At 40.6% G+C, this 19286-nt stretch overlaps 1 protein-coding gene across 1 annotated transcript in view; it reads left to right on the top strand.

Moving 5' to 3' along the window:
* PARVB (parvin beta) overlaps positions 1-17479 on the top strand; it is a 65870-nt gene extending 48391 nt beyond the window's left edge. Inside the window, exons 8-13 of the mRNA XM_050899173.1 lie at positions 1229-1248; positions 2983-3044; positions 4751-4819; positions 7090-7191; positions 11190-11262; positions 16915-17479. Of these exons, the coding sequence (XP_050755130.1) occupies positions 1229-1248; positions 2983-3044; positions 4751-4819; positions 7090-7191; positions 11190-11262; positions 16915-16991 (403 nt within the window). The 3' untranslated portion in view covers positions 16992-17479. The remainder of the gene's footprint in view (positions 1-1228; positions 1249-2982; positions 3045-4750; positions 4820-7089; positions 7192-11189; positions 11263-16914) is intronic.
* The last annotated feature ends 1807 nt before the right edge of the window (positions 17480-19286 follow it).

Below are 19286 nucleotides of genomic sequence, written 5' to 3'. Positions count from 1 at the left end.
CTAGAGCTCAGCAAAAATAAATAAATAAACCTCTTCCCTGCCCAGTTTTTGCAACTGATTACTTTGCTTTATGTTTTTACAGTCCTTTTTATAAGGAGAAGGCTAGACATGCACTTTAGCTGCAAATAAAAGCTGAGATTTCCCTTCATGTGGCCTGAAGGCAACTCTTCTAAGCGGGGCTTACATGAGCCCTCCTTCAGTTTATCACTGTTTTGGCTCCCTGTAGAGTTGGCTCAACTTTCCATGACTTTGAAGATAAATGAAGTACCATGTGGCTAGCTCAGTGGGGAAGATCTTTCGGATGGAAATGCTCAAAAATGAGATCATAACATCTCTGTGTGGACATTAAAGATCTCATAGTGTTTTTTGTAGGATCAGAGCTCTACCTGAGGTTTGTGGGCCAAAATTCCTCCCCTCACTCCGATGCTCTTGAACAATGTAGTTAGCTTGTCCTCTCCTTCAGATGTGGTTTGTAAGATGTAATCTGCGGAGTGGGGTTTAGACATTTTTCAGCAAGAAAGATGTTTACAGATTTGCATGTGTGTTTATACATGTATTTTATTAAATTATTTAATATTACACAATATTAAGAGGTTTACTGTTTAATGTGTGGCATAACCAGATATAAGCATAGCTACGGAAAATGCAATGATCAGCAGAATCCAACATTCATTGAATACTTTCAAATTCCTCTGTGCAAATCAAGGCCTGATTCTCAGCTGATAAACATCTGCATATGTCTGGTGATGTCACTGGCCGTGTATATAATTCATACGTGGCAGTTTTAGCTACATAATATCCAGATATGATGTATGTTTTCTTTCTTCAGAGAAAAGAGATTAAAGTGAGATAGATAGCCTTGCTCCCTCTGAGCTGTGTGGTGTAGCATCTGATGACTGTATTTGTGGAAACTGTACACAGAAGTACATTTGTTCATTCACTCTTCATTGTAAAAATAGTTATGCATAAGAAATCATGATTATGCATAAAACATAATTATGCATTTCCATTCATTTCAAATGTATCTCCCTGACATCACTGGTGGTCTGCTGGGGGACATTCCTGCAGCACGTTGGGTCTGGTCTGATACATGCTCAGCCTCCTGACTTGGTAGGAGTGGTTAGCCCTCGGCATCTTGCAGGAAAAGGCCCATTAAGCCCATGGTCTTGTCTTTTCAAAGTGATTATTCATGAACTAACCTGATATTTTTGAATGCTCTGACTTGCAGGATGATGATGGGAAGATTTGGTAAGTAACAAAGTTGACTCTGAATTTTTTTTTTTATTTATGTCAGGCACAGAAATCTTGTCTGTTTTCCTTCAGCAGATCAAGACAATGGATTGAGCAATTCCACGGGGTTGGAATGTATTGCAGGGGCAGGTTTTGTTACTCCACACAGATGTGGAGCATAATGGGTAGAACCAGATCATCCAGTGTACTGTTTGTACTCTTTAGACTGTTCTCTGTTGATTTGTTTTCATTGGTAAGTAATGAATAGCAAAAATGATGCACAGGGCAATATTTCCTAGTACTGTTGCTAGTGGCTTTCAAGTAAAAATCTTGCAACGCCCAGCAATAAGAGTTGCACCTTCTTCATAATGTGACCATTTAATTTATATATAAATGAATACATGAAAATTACTGAAGCAAAGGTGTATGGTACAAGGTCTAAGAAAACTCTGTTTATCTGTCCACTTTCAGCGACCAGTCAGCCCTCTCTAATTCCTTTGCATGGAGTATCTTACATCCTCCATGATTTTAGAGTTTAGACCTTACCAACTGCAGATCTGGTCTTCTAAACAAAAAACAATTTTTTTGTTGTTGCTGCCAAGAGACTTCTCTTTTTGCATTTACTTTTGTTAGTGGCATTAAGTCACTTTTTCTCACCGAAGAGATGTGGGCTCCTGTAAAGGACTGTGTGTGATGAAGAACAAGTCATTTAGTTTCTCTGTTCCCCAGTTATAATATGTGAACACTACCATTTCCCCTCTTGCAGAGTATCTACATTAATAATTAATAAGGTACTCAGAAAATGAGTAATGTCAGGGGGCTATAGGGGCTAAATAACATATCTTCAGATACCAAAGGAATTTGGATAATAAATGTGTTTGTTTATTTAACAATAGAAAATGTGTTCTGTAAATAAAAAGAATTAGAACTTGGAAAAACTGTTAAAAACTATGTTGAAAATTTTAACAGCTTAAAACCTGCACTCTTTTCCAGCATTTTTTATGCTTTTTTTTTAATGCAACTGCAATTTGTTAGATTTCTAATTTTTTCTTGTTTTACCTGATGATGACAGTTGTCATTCAAAAACTTCAGTGTTTGCAAAATTTCAGTCAGCCCAAAGCTGCCACAGTGTGAAATGTTGCACTAATATAGACAATTTAGTAGATTTTAGATTGGATTAGATATTGTTATACAATGCTTTGAAGGTCTAATCATAATTTAAATCTTCATACTGTATGTAAGCTTTGCTCTTCATACACTGCTGAATCAGATTTCACTCATGTTCAGTTTTAAGCTTTACTGAAGTCAGGGGTACTACTAGTAGTTTTAAATTAACCAAATGAATATCTGATTTTGATGCTGAGTGGTGGATGTAACCATGGCTATCACTGTAGCTGTAGTGCACCAAAACCAGGTGATGTTTCAGTGGCTCATTGTTTAAGTTAGGATTGGGGCATAGTCAAAATTTGTATTTCATTTTAATTTTTCTTCCACCTACGTATTTTGAATTATGAATGGCAGAAAAGGGAAATCAGTGAATGATACATTTATTTTCAGTTACCTCTAAAATTCCCAGGGGAGTTCACTCTGGCACTTAGTTAGACACCAAAATAGGGTGATAACGTTTAACTTGAGTCTCTATTACGTGGATTTCTGAGAAAGACCTTTAAGCTTGGGACACATAACCTGCTTCCCATACTTGGCTGTTGGAGGTGTATTGATATTTTTTTTTTTCCCCCCCTCTGAAACCAGAGCGTGATGCCTTTGACACACTTTTTGATCATGCACCAGACAAACTCAGCGTAGTCAAAAAGGTAAAAAATAAAATTAAAGTTTTATTTTCTACATTGCTTTTTTTCTTATGCTTTTGGAAACATATCCAGAAAGGTCTGGAAAACAGCAGAAGAGGATTCTGCAATAGTGAAAAGGATGTTTATCCCCCAAAGATCACTGTTTCAAAGCCAGGTGATACCTGGATTCATTGGCTTCAGTTAGGCTTGTCTCATTACTCTGGGTTATTGGCCAAGGCTTTTCTAGGTAGCACTGCTAGATTCAATCAAAATGATGCAGGTTAGAAAAAGCTACTTTGCAGAGGATTTGCAGTGGTACAGATCATTCTGACTGGACAATTGTACATGCTTTTATATCCCAGGTGCTGTCCTCCAGCGAGGAGGGGCTGGGCTGTAGGCTAATGGGCGGCTGGTGGTGGTGACCCCTTCGCTAGGCTCAACAGCAGCCAGTCATGCATGTCTTCAGCCTCAGTCTCCCCAAGAAGCACTCGCTGTTTGGTTTTCAGCTCGTTCTTGTACTAAAGATGATCTTCCACAACTGGAAGATATTTTCCACAGTGCCCTGAAATGTGATTCACCCATAAATAAGTTTGCTAAATATAAAGCTTTTACAGAAGAGTTGCTTTTGTCCCAGGGCTCTTCTTAACACTAATTCGTGTGGTCCTGTGGTCTCTCCTCCAAGGCTGGGCATCATCGCAAAGCACACCTATCCAGACATATTCTTGACATGGCTCTTTGTGCTAGGCAGAGCGGAGGGGTAAAGTAGCTGTTGATCTCTGCCAGCTCTTGTTAGTTTTAGAGAACACATAAGGAAGAGATTCCACGTTGTTCCATCAGCTAGTTCCAACATGGCTGTTAAGCTATTCATTAGAACCGTAGTATGCGAAGATCAGTGTTGTAATTTGTCCCTTCACTTCATATGAAACAGAGGATGTATGCATTTAAAATAATGCTTTGAAGTCTCTGGAAGATTTTATCTTTCCAGTCTGAAACGTCTTCTAGAAGAGTGTTTTTAAAGTTGATAGAGAATTAAATTAACTCTATCCACACAATAAAAGTGTTAACACCCAACTCTGTGTCCGTTTTGGAAGTGTTGTAAGCAGGCTGGCAAATCTCTGTGCTTCAATACATTAGCACGTATCTGGCTCATAGTAGCAGGATCTTGCATGTGTCTGCTTCCTGCGGGAATAGAAATGGCAAACTTGGGTTACATCCTGACTGTAATTTGCTAATTGATATGTACACATCACTCCAGGAACAGAGGTGAGTGCAGGACAACGTACTGTTGTCATCTTCTCTTGGGAGTCTTAGCTCAGTGCTGCTGATGCCTGGCTCCCAGGTAGTAGATCTTCTCCAAGAACCTCAAAAGATTAGTGTGGACAGTAAATGCACCTACTGCATACTACTTTCATCTTCACAAAGAACCTACAAAAGAACCAATGTCATCACAGCTTTTTCCCACGATGCTAAAGTATGCTTTATGTGCTAGGAAAAATAACTAGTAAGCTGTATGTAATAGCACCATCTGGTGACTTCTGGCATATGGTGCAACAAAAATGACTATATGACGGAGTTGTTTGCAGTTTTATGTACTTATTTATGCAAAAGCAAATAGCACACATGCATATGTATTAAGCTTAAAAAAAAGTCTTAAAAGATTATGTTAACTCTTTCACATGGGCACTGACTGTAGTGTCTAACATCACTGGTTCTGGTGTTTTCTTTTATAGTCTCTGATCACCTTTGTGAACAAACACTTGAATAAACTGAATTTGGAAGTGACGGAGTTAGAAACCCAGGTAGGAGACTTTGTCTTTTTGTATGTAATCTGTAAATTGCAAATCTAGGCCCTCACTCCATAAAATCTTGTTATGGAACTATTTATCTTTGGGCATGTTAATTTATGGGATCAGGGCTCTGTCTTTTAAGTAGCAATGACATTCACTGATGCTTGCTTCCTTTACTCATGTTTACACGTACTTCATATTGCTGTTGATTTGTATTATAAGGTGAAATTATTGGATATTTAATAGGGTCATATTAATGACTGTAGAATACGGCTGGATTTCAGGGCAGATTGTCTCTTGGATCAAAGTGGAGTGCAGTTGCAGTTGCAATAGTTAGGGGCGGATGGCGGGTTGTGGCTTTTCTAGCTGTGAGGGTTCATGATGAACTGGTATAAGCTCTTAATAGCTGGCTGCCTGGGGCTCTCAGGAGGAGTGTGGACTGCAGCGTGCAGTTCATCATAGAGATGTCAGTGCTAGCTTTGATCACATCAAAGTGGGACTGGAAACAAGTTTGCTTTTGCAGCAAAGGCCTTCATATCCTCCTCTTTACCCTGCTGTCTTGTGAGCACATGCGCTGTGCTTGCTTCTCAGCAGTGTGGATTAACGATTCGGAGTTCCTGTACTGCAGTGGCTTGACTGCCAGTGGTATCCAGGTTAGTTGTTTAAAGCTAGCGGAGGTGACTGTCCACCACCGTCTGCTCTGAGGAGTTCTCTGCCTTTAGCACAGAACTGGGTACTGAATATGCTTGGAAACCTTAAGAAAGTGTTTCAGTGACAATGTCAGTGTCAGTGAGGTAGTTCTCACTTTACAGATAAAATTAAGCAATTTTCAGGCATGGGCTTGGGTAAGCAGAAGCAGATATTCTTTCCAGAGTTCACTGAACTGTGGAGAGATGGTTATCTTATTGTCCTGGCCAAAAAATAAGCACAGCATCTCGAGAATTATACCAGGAGTATGGGTAATTGGTTTGAGCCTGGCTTAGTTTAATACCAGTCATTCACTGCTATTTTATAGCTTTGCTGAAATAAATGGGTGACTGGATCTGATCTGTCACAAGAAATTGTTGCTTAATGCCTTGGAAGTACCCAACAATTTCTTTTTGAAAAGGTTAGAGGATGTCACATACGCCATATCAGGATCACAAGTGAGAAGTCTGTTAGAAATACATAACATTACCCCTCTTAGCCAGTAAGTAGTTGTCCTGTGTAGTAGGAATACTGAATAGTATTGCTGAAAGTATTTAGTATATTATTTAGTATTTACTACAATTGTAAACAATCTCTTTTGACTTGGAAAAAAAATTCTTTTGTGAAGTTAAACTTCCTACCTGTGACTGGGGAGACTTAATTTCAAGTTCTGATTAAGGGCAGAGATTTGAATGTCCAACACACACGACTTAAGAGGGATTGTGGTTGAAATGACCAGGTGCTGTAGTAGTAGGACTGGGAGTATATAATGTGCAAACATGTTTCCCAGGAAGTCTTTTTTTTTTTTTTTTTTTTTTAATCAAAAAAGCTGTGTTAAATACTGTAGTGAAGTTGGCAAGATTCCTCAAGCAAATAAAATGAACATGAGGAAGAGCAAGAACAGACATACACACTCTAACCTCACCCCAAAGTATTCAGTAGCCTAGTAAATAGGTAACTGGCTGGAGATAAAGAAGATCTTGTTTTCAGTCCCTGTGTATTCAGACCAAATACTCTGCACAACTAAGGAGTACAAATTGTAGATAACTCCCAGGTGAATTGCTTTTAATTTCTTCTGCTTAGAGCTATTTACTGTATGTAAGTAATTTAAGTAGTCGTTGGCACATGATCTTACATGGTTAATGCTATAGCAATAGATGATGGGCTTCCTTGTTTTGCTCAGGAAATGAGGGTAGGGGAAACAGTGCTACCAGATGTAGGGAGAAAGCCTTGTATCCTGTGTTTTTTTCTTTTCTTTAGAAAACTGACAAGAAAGCAGCTATATCAACAGGCTCTTAAGAAAAGACCGATTTAGCTTGCTCAGCTGCACTGCTGATTGCAAGGGTATAGGTGAATCCAGGGGACAAATGAAACAAACCCCTAAATGCTTGTTACACATGCTGTCAATTCCTTGCTATGCCTGAAAGGAGCAGTCTGTGACTCCTGAACCATCTTACACTTCTGTGCTAGCAAACAACAGAGGTAGAAATCAAAGTACATAATGTGGGCCAAGCATTCTTTGTTCTGCTTGTTTATGAATGCTTATTTGAAAACAGATGCTTTCACCTAGGAATGTCATCAGTATTTCTATTTAGTTTGCAGATGGTGTTTACTTGGTTTTGCTCATGGGTCTCCTTGAAGACTATTTTGTTCCACTTCATAACTTCTACTTAACACCTGAAAGTTTTGATCAAAAGGTGAGTAGAAACTCCAGGTTATATTCTTTTTGCTTTGTTACCACATGATATTTTCCAATCATTGTGTCCTTTCTCTTTGTGCCCAGTAAATCAGAACCTGGTACATTCTTCTCTTCAGGAGCTGTAGCAAAGATGCACTGGCTGTGACACTTGATAGTTAATACCACTAAAAGTTGCTTGTGAAATGAATGAGTAGATTCCCCATAGTTAAGGAAGAAAGGTATTCTGTTACTAGCATCAAACGGCACATAAAGCTCTTGAATATCTGGAAAGAATAAATCAGTAATAAGTGCTTTGTACTGTATAGTACTTTGCATAATCAAAGCGATTTATTAAATTGTAGTACTGCCTGAAGTGTTTTTTGTGCGGAGGGATGCCTTATTGTGCTAGACAGCAGAGCTGATGCCTGGCCTTGCCTAGTATGTACTGTGTAAATAGGCAAGAAAGACAAAAGGTGAGAGATCGGAAGCTCTGCTTTAGCTGCATCCTATACACTGGGGTTGACATGGAGATAGAGCTTCTTCCTGAGGTCACAGAATGTCATCCCTAAAAACTGCCCCCTCATCTCATTAGTATCAGTTGCCTAATACCTATTAGTTATTTTTCTGTAGTTTATTTAATGTTCCTACAAACCAAGCATATAAATATCATTACTTGATATGTAAATGAGATACATTACTTGATACTGTAAATGAGTAGTAGAAGAGGTGGTACCTGGGCCATGATCTTTGGTTGATCTGGGGTTAGAAACTGTATGTTGAGTGCTCACAGGTAACATGTTTTAGAGCTGATCTAAAGCCAAGATGGATGCCCTGATCCTGCCAGGGAGGGAGCATGCAAAAAATTGCCTGTCTGAAGTCAATTTGTGAGCACAGACATCTGGTTCTGTGTCCAGTTCCTGGCAGGATCATCGCCAACGTTGTTGACTTTAACTTTTGAGAGAATGTGCTAGCTTGTCTTTTTTGGATATTTCTTTCTGTTTGGTAAGGAGCGAATGACTTGCTGCCTAACAGTGTCTCAGACAAAACAAGCTTTGAGGAAGAAGAGTAGATTCTTTGCAGTCTTAGGTTGTCTTGCTCATAATCAGGGTATTAGAGATGGAAGGAGACGAAATAAGTGTCTTGCTCTTAGCGCCACACTTGCTCCATTGTCCTGTGTCCTTCCTAGTGTTAACGATGAGAATAGTGCTTAACACATATTTTATTGTCATAACCAAAAGTTTGCCTCTTTCTGCAGTTGTTCCTGGACTTGCATGCACACCTGTGTATATTCGGTGCCTGGTATCAGAATACTCTGAGCCTGGTTGTGCTGGAGTAATGCATCTGCCCCCTGCTTTTTATTCTGCCAGGTTCTGCAGTGGAGAGGATGCAAGTTTTGTGTTGGCTGAGCTGGAGCAGGAGATGGCTAGGTCAGGAGTGGAAACATGGGCAAAAATTAAAAGATCAAATGCTTTGTAACGCGAGGGCTGTTTAAAATGGTGGATTTTTCGTACTGACTTCAGTGCAGATTGTTGCTGTCCAGCACCCCTCAGCAAAGGTGCATGCTCTCTGAGGGATGGGACTTCATCATCGGTAGAATAACCCAGCTTTGCCTGGGTGGATCATATCAGCACTGCAAGAGGAAATTGAGCTGCACCAAAGGAGTGCCGTTACAGACCCAGGCTAATGTGCTGAGCCTGCTGGTTCTATAGGTTATATAGGGAGCTTAAAGGGGCTCCCTGAAGGCAGGAGATCAGGCTCCGGTAAGAGGGGCTTCTTTAGGTGTTCTGTTTGTGAATAGGATGGGGATTAGTTCATTTTGAATGTTGCATACTGCACAGGAACTTGATAGAGCAGTGTGAAAATGGTTGTCTGTTACGTCTTATACAAGCTCTCCTTTTTAGCTTTGTCTTGCTTTTTTTATCCTAGTATCTTGAATTTTCGCCCATGTAGAAATGCAGGATGCTGAGTTGTAGCCGGCACCTGTTCAGTTATGATTTTGTTGTTAACAGTTTAAATTCATAAAGATTATCCAGTATTCCTGCAGTAATGTTGTGGTTTTGTGTGGAGACTCTGCCTTGAGGAAAGGGGATTTGTAACTCAAAGAAGGAGAGGTAGACTGTGTTTTTGGGAAAGGAAAGAATATTTTCATCTTGAAAGTGATTGGTTTTGTCACAATGAATGAGGAGGAACTGTAGCAGGTAAAAAGAGATTAATAAAGTCCTGAGCAATAAGCGCCAGCGAAAGGGGCCTTTCTTCCTTGTTGTAGGGGGAGCTTTGTATGCGTAACTCCCTGATTTTCAAGATGAGTAGCTTTAATTAAATCTCTCCCCCTTGCTATGTATCTCCAGAACTGTCATTTGCAGTAACAAAAATGCACAGAATTCATAATCCAAATTACCTTGCTTAAATTTCAGTAAGCGTGGACGAGAAAGCTGCTATGCAGATCTCTTTAAACCATAATGTTCACCCTCAAAGGAGAGATTAAAAGAAGACACCCACTTTCTTGCATTTTTCCTTTTTGTCCGTTTTCTTTCCTCTGACTTTATGTTCATGTATGATCCTTGGTGGCTTGTTCAGGAAGCTCTTTCTGTACAGTTGTGCCTAGCTTGTTTTGCAAGTTCACTGCACAGTCTGTCTAGGAACTGCCACCACCAAGCATTTTTTGAAGCATTTGCTTCATTAGAGAAACTTAATTTTACTTTGTCGTGGTTTAACCCCAGCCAGCAACCAAGCACCACACAGCCGCTCGCCCACTCTCCCCCGGTGGGATGGGAGAATCAGAAAGGTAAAAGTGAGAAAACTCGTGGGTTGAGATAAAGACAGTCCAATAGCAAAAGTGGACCAAATAGTCCAAAAGCAAAAGCTGCGCACGCAAGCAAAGCAAAACAAGGAATTCATTCACCACTTCCCATCGGCAGGCAGCTGTTCAGCCATCTCCAGGAAAGCAGGGCTCCATCATGCGTAACCGTTACTTGGGAAGACAAATGCCATCACTCCAAACGTCCCCCCACCCTTCCTTCTTCTTCCCCCAGCTTTATATGCTGAGCATGACGTCATATGGTATGGAATATCCCTTTGGTCAGTTGGGGTCAGCTGTCCCAGCTGTGTCCCCTCCCAGCTTCTTGTGCACCCCCAGCCTCCTCGCTGGTGGGGTGGTGTGAGAAGCAGAAAAGGCCTCAACTCTGTGTGAACACTGCTCAGCAATAACGAAAACATCTCTGTATTATCAACACTGTTTTCAGCACAAATCCAAAACATAGCCCCATACTAGCTACTATGAAGAAAATTAACTCTATCCCGGCCAAAACCAGCACAGACTTTTATCTCTGTTTTCAAGTAGAGGAAGCCAAAGCACCAAGGGACTAAAGGATTAGTACAAGGTCATGCAACAAGCAGCCTGGCTCCTTGATGATGTGATGTTGATGTTGCTTGATATGCAGCTGATAATAATGCAGAAAAGACTAATGTTGTTTGAAAATAATTCCATTTAGTGTCCTTATTTCTTCTTTCTTACACACCCGTATGTATTTTCTCATCTCTCTTCAGTCATGTCACTTCTGTTACATTCCTTGTTGCCTGGATGGCGAGTGATCTCTTGCCTTGTATTCGGAAATGTTGATCTTGGGTACAGACAGGAAGAACTCAACAAAATGCAGCTCTGTTGTCGTTGTTGCTGGGAGCTCTCTGGCCTCTGCCATAGAGAATGAGATCGGGGCTTAATGGGGTTTTCTGGTTCATGTGGTACCCAGTCACATTTTTACACTTGAAATTTGGAAATCTTAGATTACTTCCTTTGCATGAAAAAGTGAATATTTGCCCTATAATGATACAAGCTTACATTTCTTAGTCTCTCATGTACTTTCTGCCATGCTTAAACATGTAAGTGTTTAATACTCATTTAAATAGAATTATCATTCTCTATGTCAAGTATAGAGAGAATAAAGCATTTTTTAAATTTGATTAAAGGTTTTTAATGCCTGTATAACTTTGAGATTCTAAAACCTTTACCTCTTTCAGGTCCATAATGTTTCCTTTGCTTTTGAGCTGATGCAGGATGGAGGACTGAAGAAACCAAAAGCTCGCCCTGAAGGTATGGACATGCCGTGTGGCTTTAAACTGTATATAAAGACATAATAGCAGGTACATTTCAAGTGCAACTCCATTTGAAGACAGTAGCAGTAGTACCACAAAGTGGAGCTGTAAATGCGCCCCTTCACAGTTTTCCAAAGGATTCATTGTCTGTGACTGGGGTATATCCTTACCTGTGTTTCTTGTCTGGAATAGATTCACTGAGGTGTACAGGTCTAGCTTTAGTGAATGATTCAAGAGCTGTTCAGTGCTATATTATAAATTCAGCTGGTATTCTCAGTTACAATCCAAGCAGGAAGCTTTTCGTGGTCTAATTCTCATAATTCTTACAGTTAGCGCTAGTTTGGGCTCTTGTGATCAGATTTCAGTGACAGATACCTGAAAGGCTTTTGGGTTTTTTTAGGAGAACTGGTAGCAAACTCTCTTCCTGGTTTATGTGAACTTGGGAGTCAGAACTGAAAAGTGTAAAAACTGAGTTTTCCCTTTAAAGTCTCTGAACCTTGAAATTAATTAATGATGAGGTCTGCATTGTTGTTTGCACTAGGGATAAAAAGAGGAATTAAAACTTTATGAGTGCTAAATGAGCAATTTTTATTCCTGGTGTTACAAACTACATACGTGTTGGAGGCTTCCGCAGAACAATCAAAAATGAGGAGCCCCCAAGAAATGTTCAGTCTGACTTAAAAGGAGACAAAGTGGTGATAGTAAATAGATGAACAAATAGTGGAGCTGGTTATAGTGGGGAAAAAAAGGCAAAAGACAATATTAAATGCATATGTATCCTGTCAGTGCTGTTCTTTTAAATTTGGGGATGAAAAGTGCTCCTGAAGAATTTGGTGAAACAAGACACTAACTTGGGAAAGTAAAGGAGTGTTCTGGGTATTGGAGCTGAGTCGGTGGGTATATGAGGAGGACAAGGAAACTGGAGAAATACAAATGCACAATCAGGAATGCCAGTTTTTTGAGTGGAAGGGCTAAAGAGATTGCAGTAGGAGACCAGGTAAGCTAGATAAGCCTGTTTTGAGAGAGAAAAAATGTTAAAAACCTAGGAGAAGACTTCTCTAGTTGAAAGCTTGTCCTTTTTTTTGTTTTGTTTTCATTGGTTGATCTAACAGAGGAGATTACCTTCCCATAAAGCTATCTTATATCCTTACACTGTCATGAGTGGTAGAACACTACAGCAGATCTTTTGTTTGCTCCGGACAAGGTGTGTAGATTCAGTAAGCAGCAGAATATGTTTAAGTGTTTTACTGATTGAAAAAATTAATTATTAATAGAAGTTAGAGAGCCAAATTAGCTCATAGAGCATTCCTTTTCGCTTTTTGCTGCTGCAGGATGTATGGTCTCTTGTGTGTATTCCTTACTCTTCTGTGTGTGTACCCAGTCCTGGCAGCAGTAGTTCACAGCTGTTGGAGTGAGTGTGCTCATGTGGTGTCTGTGTGGCTGGAATTGCCTGTAAAACTGACTGTTGCTCTTGAAAAGCTGCCCATGTGGAGAGGACAGTAACATCTTGGGCTTTGCTTGTCACTGTCGTTTCATTGAATCCTCTGTAGGATCTTGACAGTCAGTACAGTCATATAATACGTGTTTCTTAGAACAAGAATTAATTTTGTCATAGACTCTGATGCTCTGCAAAAAGTTTTGTATATAGTATACTCTGTTAATGCCATACTGATCTATTGTTCATTCCTAAATAGGCTGGAAAACCTGTTAGGTGAATCCATGTCCTTTAGCATGAATTAGGTAGTAAATGCCTCTTGAATTAGTTGTAGGACTGTCCTGGTTTCAGCTGGGATACAGTTAATTTTCTTCTTAATAGCTGGTACAGTGCTGTGTTTTGGATTTAGTGTGAGAATAATGTTGATAACACTCTGATGTTTTAGTTGTTGCTAAGTAGCGCTTATCTTAAGTCAAGGACTTTTCAGTTTCCCATGCTCTGCCAGCAAGCAGGTGTGCAAGAAGCTGGGAGGGAGCAGAGCCGGAGCAGCTGACCCAAACTAGCCAAAGGGATATTCCATACCATGGAACGTCATGCCCAGTATATGAACAGGGGGGAGTTGGGCAGGAGGGCAGGTCGCTGCTCGGGGATCGGTTAGCGGGTGCATTGTGCATCACTTGTCTTTTCATGGGTGTTATTTCTCTCTCATTTTGTTATATTCCTTTTCATTACAGTTATTGTTATTATTATATTTTAGTTTAGTTATTAAGCTGTTCTTATCTCAACCCACGAGTTTTACTTTTTTTTCCGATTGTCCTCCCCATCCCATTGGGAAGTGGGGAGGAGTGAGCAAGCGGCTGCGTGGTGCTTAGTTGCTGGCTGGGCTTGAACCACGACAAGGATTTTCATGTAAAACGTTGTCTAGAGCAGAACATCACAATTTTTATTTCTATAGCCCATGCTTTCTGCAGTGCTTGCAAGAAAGAGGTCTTGTTTAATATTTTAGTGTGTCTTTGTACAGGTGATAAACAAAAATAGGAGCATACAGGACAGCTCCTCTTTGTTCTTCCAGCCCAATTCAGTAGATTGAGCCAGTGCAGAACTTGATGCTGAGATATTGCAGAAAAAGTATGTTGTAGTGGATTAATGTATTAACCTCTAATGGGGTTGTTATGGAGTGTGAAAGGTTTAAATTAATGGAATATTTTAAACTGTTTTGATGATTTATGGCCACTTTCAGTTAACATTTTATTAGTTGTTGTTGGTAGTTATGACTGTGCATGCTTCATCTCAAAATAAGAAATGGGAGGCTGAGAATATCCTTATTCCTGGGAATGCCTGTTAGATGCTGATCAATAAGGAACACTGTAATCGCCCACACAGGGAGGATGCATCTCACACTAGTGTACTCTTTAATGCAGCAAACAAAGGCATAACAAGGTCTGAAAGTTAGGAAAATGTCAAACTAGAATTACAGTATAACTTTTGCAACAGTGAAGATAGTTAACCATCAGTCTGAATTGTCAAGGGATGGAGGTGGGATTTCCACCACTGGAAGATTTAAAAAGAAAAAAAAAAGAAAAACATGCAATGTTAAGCTTATATTTTAATTCAGCCACAGGTTGGTTCATAAGCTCAATACAGGATTTCCAAGGTAAAGCTGGACTGTGTTGTACATGAGATCAGACTATGTGACCACAATAGTTTCTTCTGACCCTAAATTTACATGTCATTACGCTGCCAAACAAAAGAGCTGGGTCCATTCCTTCTTTAGTGATGGGGCCTCCCATACCTCTCATTGCTCAGGGTAATCGCCAGGGGTGATCAGCAGCAGGTACCTAGCTCAAATCACTGTTGGAGATTAGTAGGAGTCAGCCTTAAATGCCTCCATGAGGGCAGATGGATGGTACCTGCCCAGCACAGTGCTGCAGGTCTGGGCCCCCTTCCAGCTCCTGCTTGTGCTCTTTCTGGTGCCCTTAGCTCTTGCTCTGGCACTTCGCTGCCTCTTACTCCCAGCTGCTCTCTCCTTGGGACATGCCCTGGTTTCCTAGCTGTGCTTCTAGCTTCCCACGATGTTTCTGCTCTACCCTCCAGACTTCTATTTCTCTCCACTGGAGCCTTGATCTTGGTTTATGACATAGGCGGTTCCTGCCTCTGAAGTGATGTCAGCCAGAGGCAGGAACTGAATCCTGCAAGACTTGATCACGCTGCTTCATGCTGTGTCAGCTGAGATGGAGGTTACGGTGGCTCAGGGAAAAGATCCATCCTGCTTTCAGTGGGAAGCTGAAAATGGGTGGCATGGGAAAAAGAAAACCATTTGGGAGGAGTGGGGCAAATACACACTACAAATCTCTGACCACTACAGAGCTGACTGTTTGGGTCAGGTTTTTTGGCATTTTCATAGTGCCAGCACTATGTTTAGCAAACAAAAGTGACTGCCAGCATCAGTCGGTCAGATCTGCTGGTAGCTGTCTCTTCTCCAGATATTTGCCTTGATTTCCCAGCTTTAGAAATGCATGGCTGTTGCGAACTGTTGTTTCCCATGGCTAAATCTACATTTTAAATCCATCTCTGAGTGAACTGGGTCTTGGTACAGAGGAAGCGATGCTGATTCTGGCTGTTACCTTACTGAGAATGCTGTGGTAGTAAGCAACTTTCTGTGATACCTGGAAAAATTAGAAATGTGTTTCATATTTCAGTTATCCAGGTAAGACATCTCTTTTTTCAGGGTGTATTACTTCACAGCAGTTAGGATCTTTCCTTTCTTTGGGGCAAGAGAAGATTCTTTTGCAAATGCAAAATACAAAATCATAAATTAAATATGTAAAATAACACAGGAAAGAGGGTAGAAAGAAAAGTTTGAGAGGTTACTGAAAATACCAGATGAAGTGTGGGGGTTAGAGTGTTACCCAGTATGAGGTGAGAGGGAAGGGTGGAGAGGTCCTGGCAATGATTCTTCAAAACAGGCAGTAGGTGTTTCCCTGGACCTCACATTAATTGTACTTAGTCTGTTAACTGTTTGCTGTCTTCCTAGTTCTTAGAAAGATTTTTTAATTACCTGTTCTTCCTTATTTCTACTTCCATATATATTGTTTACTGTGTATTTTTTGCTTCCTCCTTTCTTACATATTATATCCAACCTTTCTTTCCACCTCTTCAGCCTTCTCTGTGCTGTGCCTCCCCCCATAGTCCCTGGATTACGTGTCTGTGTGTCCTGGTTTCAGCTGGGATAGAGTTAATTTTCTTCCTAGTAGCTGGTATAGTGCTGTGTTTTGGATTTAGTGTGAGAATAATGTTGATAACACTCTGATGTTTTAGTTGTTGCTAAGTAGCGCTTATCTTAAGCCAAGGACTTTTCAGTTTCCCATGCTCTGCCAGCAAGCAGGTGCACAAGAAGCTGGGAGGGAGCATGGCCGGGACAGCTGACCCGAACTAGCCAAAGGGATATTCCATACCATAGAATGTCATGCTCAGCATATAAACTGGGGGGACTTGGCCGGGGGGTGGCGATTGCTGCTAGGGGATGGGCTAGGCATCGGTCAGTGGGTGGTGGGCAATTGTATTGTGCATCACTTGTTTTGTATATTCTTTTATCATTATTATTATTATTATTTTCTCTTCCTTTGCTGTCCTATTAAAATGTCTTTATCTCAGCTCACGAGGTTTACTTTTTTTTCTTCCCCTGATTCTCTTCCCCATCACACTGAGGGGGGCTGGGAGTGAGCGAGCAGCTATGTGGTGCTTAGTTGCCAGCTGGGGTTAAACCATGACACTGTGGTATTTCCTGGCATTTTATTGTAGTAATAGGTTGGGAGGTGCTAGCAGAAAAGCTTTTTGTTGAGAACTGTTCCAGACCTGTTCCCTGGCCTGGCATGGTAAGAAGGGATATTAGATAATAGAAAGCTTTGAGTCTGCTAAGAGAATTCAGGCTTTGTTTATTTGTGGACTGTAGACTTTCTCTGTAACCAATTTTAGATGAGGAAGGAATTATCTTTCTTCTGTTTCCCAGAGAAGTTAGCTGTGACTGTATTATCGTGAAGGTGTTTTGAAGTGCATCATATTGGACATTTAAAAAGCTTCACTTAGGGAGACCAGAACTCTGTGGGCTTTTTTGTTGCTGATCCCACCGGCTCAGAGATGTGGGGACTTTTGTTCTTTTGAGGACAAGCAAGGGAGAACAAAAGCAAATTAAGGATTTCTCTTTTTCTTCCACAGATGTTGTCAACTTGGATCTGAAGTCTACCCTCAGGGTTCTATACAACCTGTTCACAAAGTACAAGAACGTTGAATGATCCTGGAAGCTGCTGAGGTCTTCATCCTTCCAACCTCCTTAGGCAGAAATTACAATAAACACACCCTCTGCACGCTCCCGTTGTGCCTTATGCTATACTTCATGCATTCTTTCTACAGTTGATGTGGTCTGTCTGTAGCTGTTTGTATGACAATCCCACTGAAAATAATGCATGTGTATTCTCTATGTCACTTGAAACTGTGTAGATATTTCACACTTTTACCAGAAGATACTGTTAGGTCTGTTTGTTATGATCAACAAATGTTCTTTTGATAAAGGAAATATACCACTAACTACTTTAATAAGCAGGGAAAACATGAGAGCTTCCTCATGGCTGGAGACTCTTTGATTCTACAATAGACTTTCTTTTGCATACTCCTTGGTTGCAACTGGCATTTGATGATTTTCCAGGCTTAAGTGTTAGCAATAGAAAATCAGCACTGGAATTTATTTAGAAGCTGAGTCTTTTCTGTTAAATAAGGTTTTGTATGTTGTGTTGGGTGGGTGGGGCTGAGGGGAATTACAGGCACTATCTGAAGCTAATGGAAAAAGCTTCAGTTTTTGTGTTAACCTCATGCTACTCAGTGTTATTTCCATTCAGTATTTACACAGAATAAGTCTTGCAATGGGATGACCAGCTAATCTTTTGATGTCTATTTTTTATTTCATCTCCTTTCTAGGAGAAATTTGGTTGCTAGAGCCACTGTCATCCGTTAAGCATGCAGCTTCAAGCTGGTCAGTCAGGAGCTGGTCAAATAGGCACAGGCTGGATTAATGCATTTTGCCCCCAGTCCTTTCTGAAACGAACGTGGGGAATAATGAGCTTGGCAGTTTAAAGGCTGACTCTTCATTTCACGTAGCTGAGTTAAAGGGTCAGATTCATTCCTGTTGGAGTTACTGGCAGCTGTACAGTTCTGGAGGTCAGGCTTTTATAAACAGTTTTATGTATTTTCTTTCCTGAAGAGTAAAACTGAATTCCTGTATAAATAAGAGCTTGCCTGTACTTATGGATTGCACTGGGCTATGCAAGACGTGGTATACATAGTGCAAGCCAATGGTTAGCACTCAAATGTAAAGCTCTGCAGTGATCAGTTATGCTTTAAACTAATTTCATTGAGTTGCTCTGTGCCATCCCAAGAAAGACTCTGCTAGGCTCTGGCCTAGTCCTGTAGTCTTTTAAGCTGTTATGGATTTTAGTGGGAATCTGTTTTAAAAAGGATTGCTAGATTTATCCGGTAGACTCTAGTTACCTCATAGTACTTAACAGGTTTCATCTGTAGAGCTGTTCCTGGCTGGTGATGTGCTAGGTGCAGCACTGTGTACAAGGAGGCTGTGCTGGAACATGAGCCGTCTGAGTAGATTTCTGAGGAGAGCTGTGTGAAGGAAATGGGATTGTAATTTCCACAGTAAATTATGTGTGGAATATGCATATAATAGCACTCCTTTCCTTGGAGTGCACAGGGGAGAGATTTGACTACTGCTTTTATGTATCACAGCAGCAACTTTTCTTTTTGGGGCAGCCGTGACTTTGTGTGAAACATTAGGCAGAGTGCCCCAAAGAGGAAGCACGTAGTATTGCTCAGCTCCATGGGCTCACTTGAGTCCTGCTGTAAGTAGGCATCTTCTTTCCCTAAAAATGGATTTCTTACACCAAACATTATTTACCCTTCTGAGTTCAAGAGGAAACGTGCTATTTGAATGGTATAATTTTACAATTGGGATTTTCTCCTTCCCTCCTTAAACGTTTTTTAGTCTCAAAGGGAGAGAAATGGGCTTCTGCTTCTTTGTTTCATATTTTTGGGTTCTGAGTTCTAGTATTTGAATTATTTGGGTCACCTCCCCTCACACCTGCAAAACAAAGATGGAAGGAAGTTGCCATTTCTTTCCATGAAAAATTCAGAGCTTATCTACTCTGTAAGCTTCTGTGGGGAATCATTGCTTGCCTGTACTTCAGGAGGGAGCTGACCTCTCGCTGTTTATACAGAGCCTAGAACAATTGGACTTGAATTTCAGATGGGGCCACTAGACTCTACCACGACGCTAGCAGTTATTACAGAGGAGACTTGCAGAGGCACTAAGGCCTGGTGGGTCATCTCTCCTGGCAAGTTAATGAAATTGGTCTAACTTTTGTGCTGTGAAATAGGGGTATCGTGAGGCTGGAAGGTGATTGAACTGAAAGGTCTCTCAAACTTTTAGTTTAATGCAGTGTTATTTGCAGGAAACAGGTCTGTTAAAGAGCTGTCATTCCACGCACCTCCCTTCAGGTGATGTGGAAGTGCCAATGCTGTTTATATTC

The sequence above is a fragment of the Gymnogyps californianus genome, chromosome 1, assembly GCF_018139145.2.
Source record: "Gymnogyps californianus isolate 813 chromosome 1, ASM1813914v2, whole genome shotgun sequence".
Classification (NCBI taxonomy): Eukaryota; Metazoa; Chordata; class Aves; order Accipitriformes; family Cathartidae; genus Gymnogyps; species Gymnogyps californianus.
This window is presented reverse-complemented; position numbering and strand designations above follow the sequence as displayed.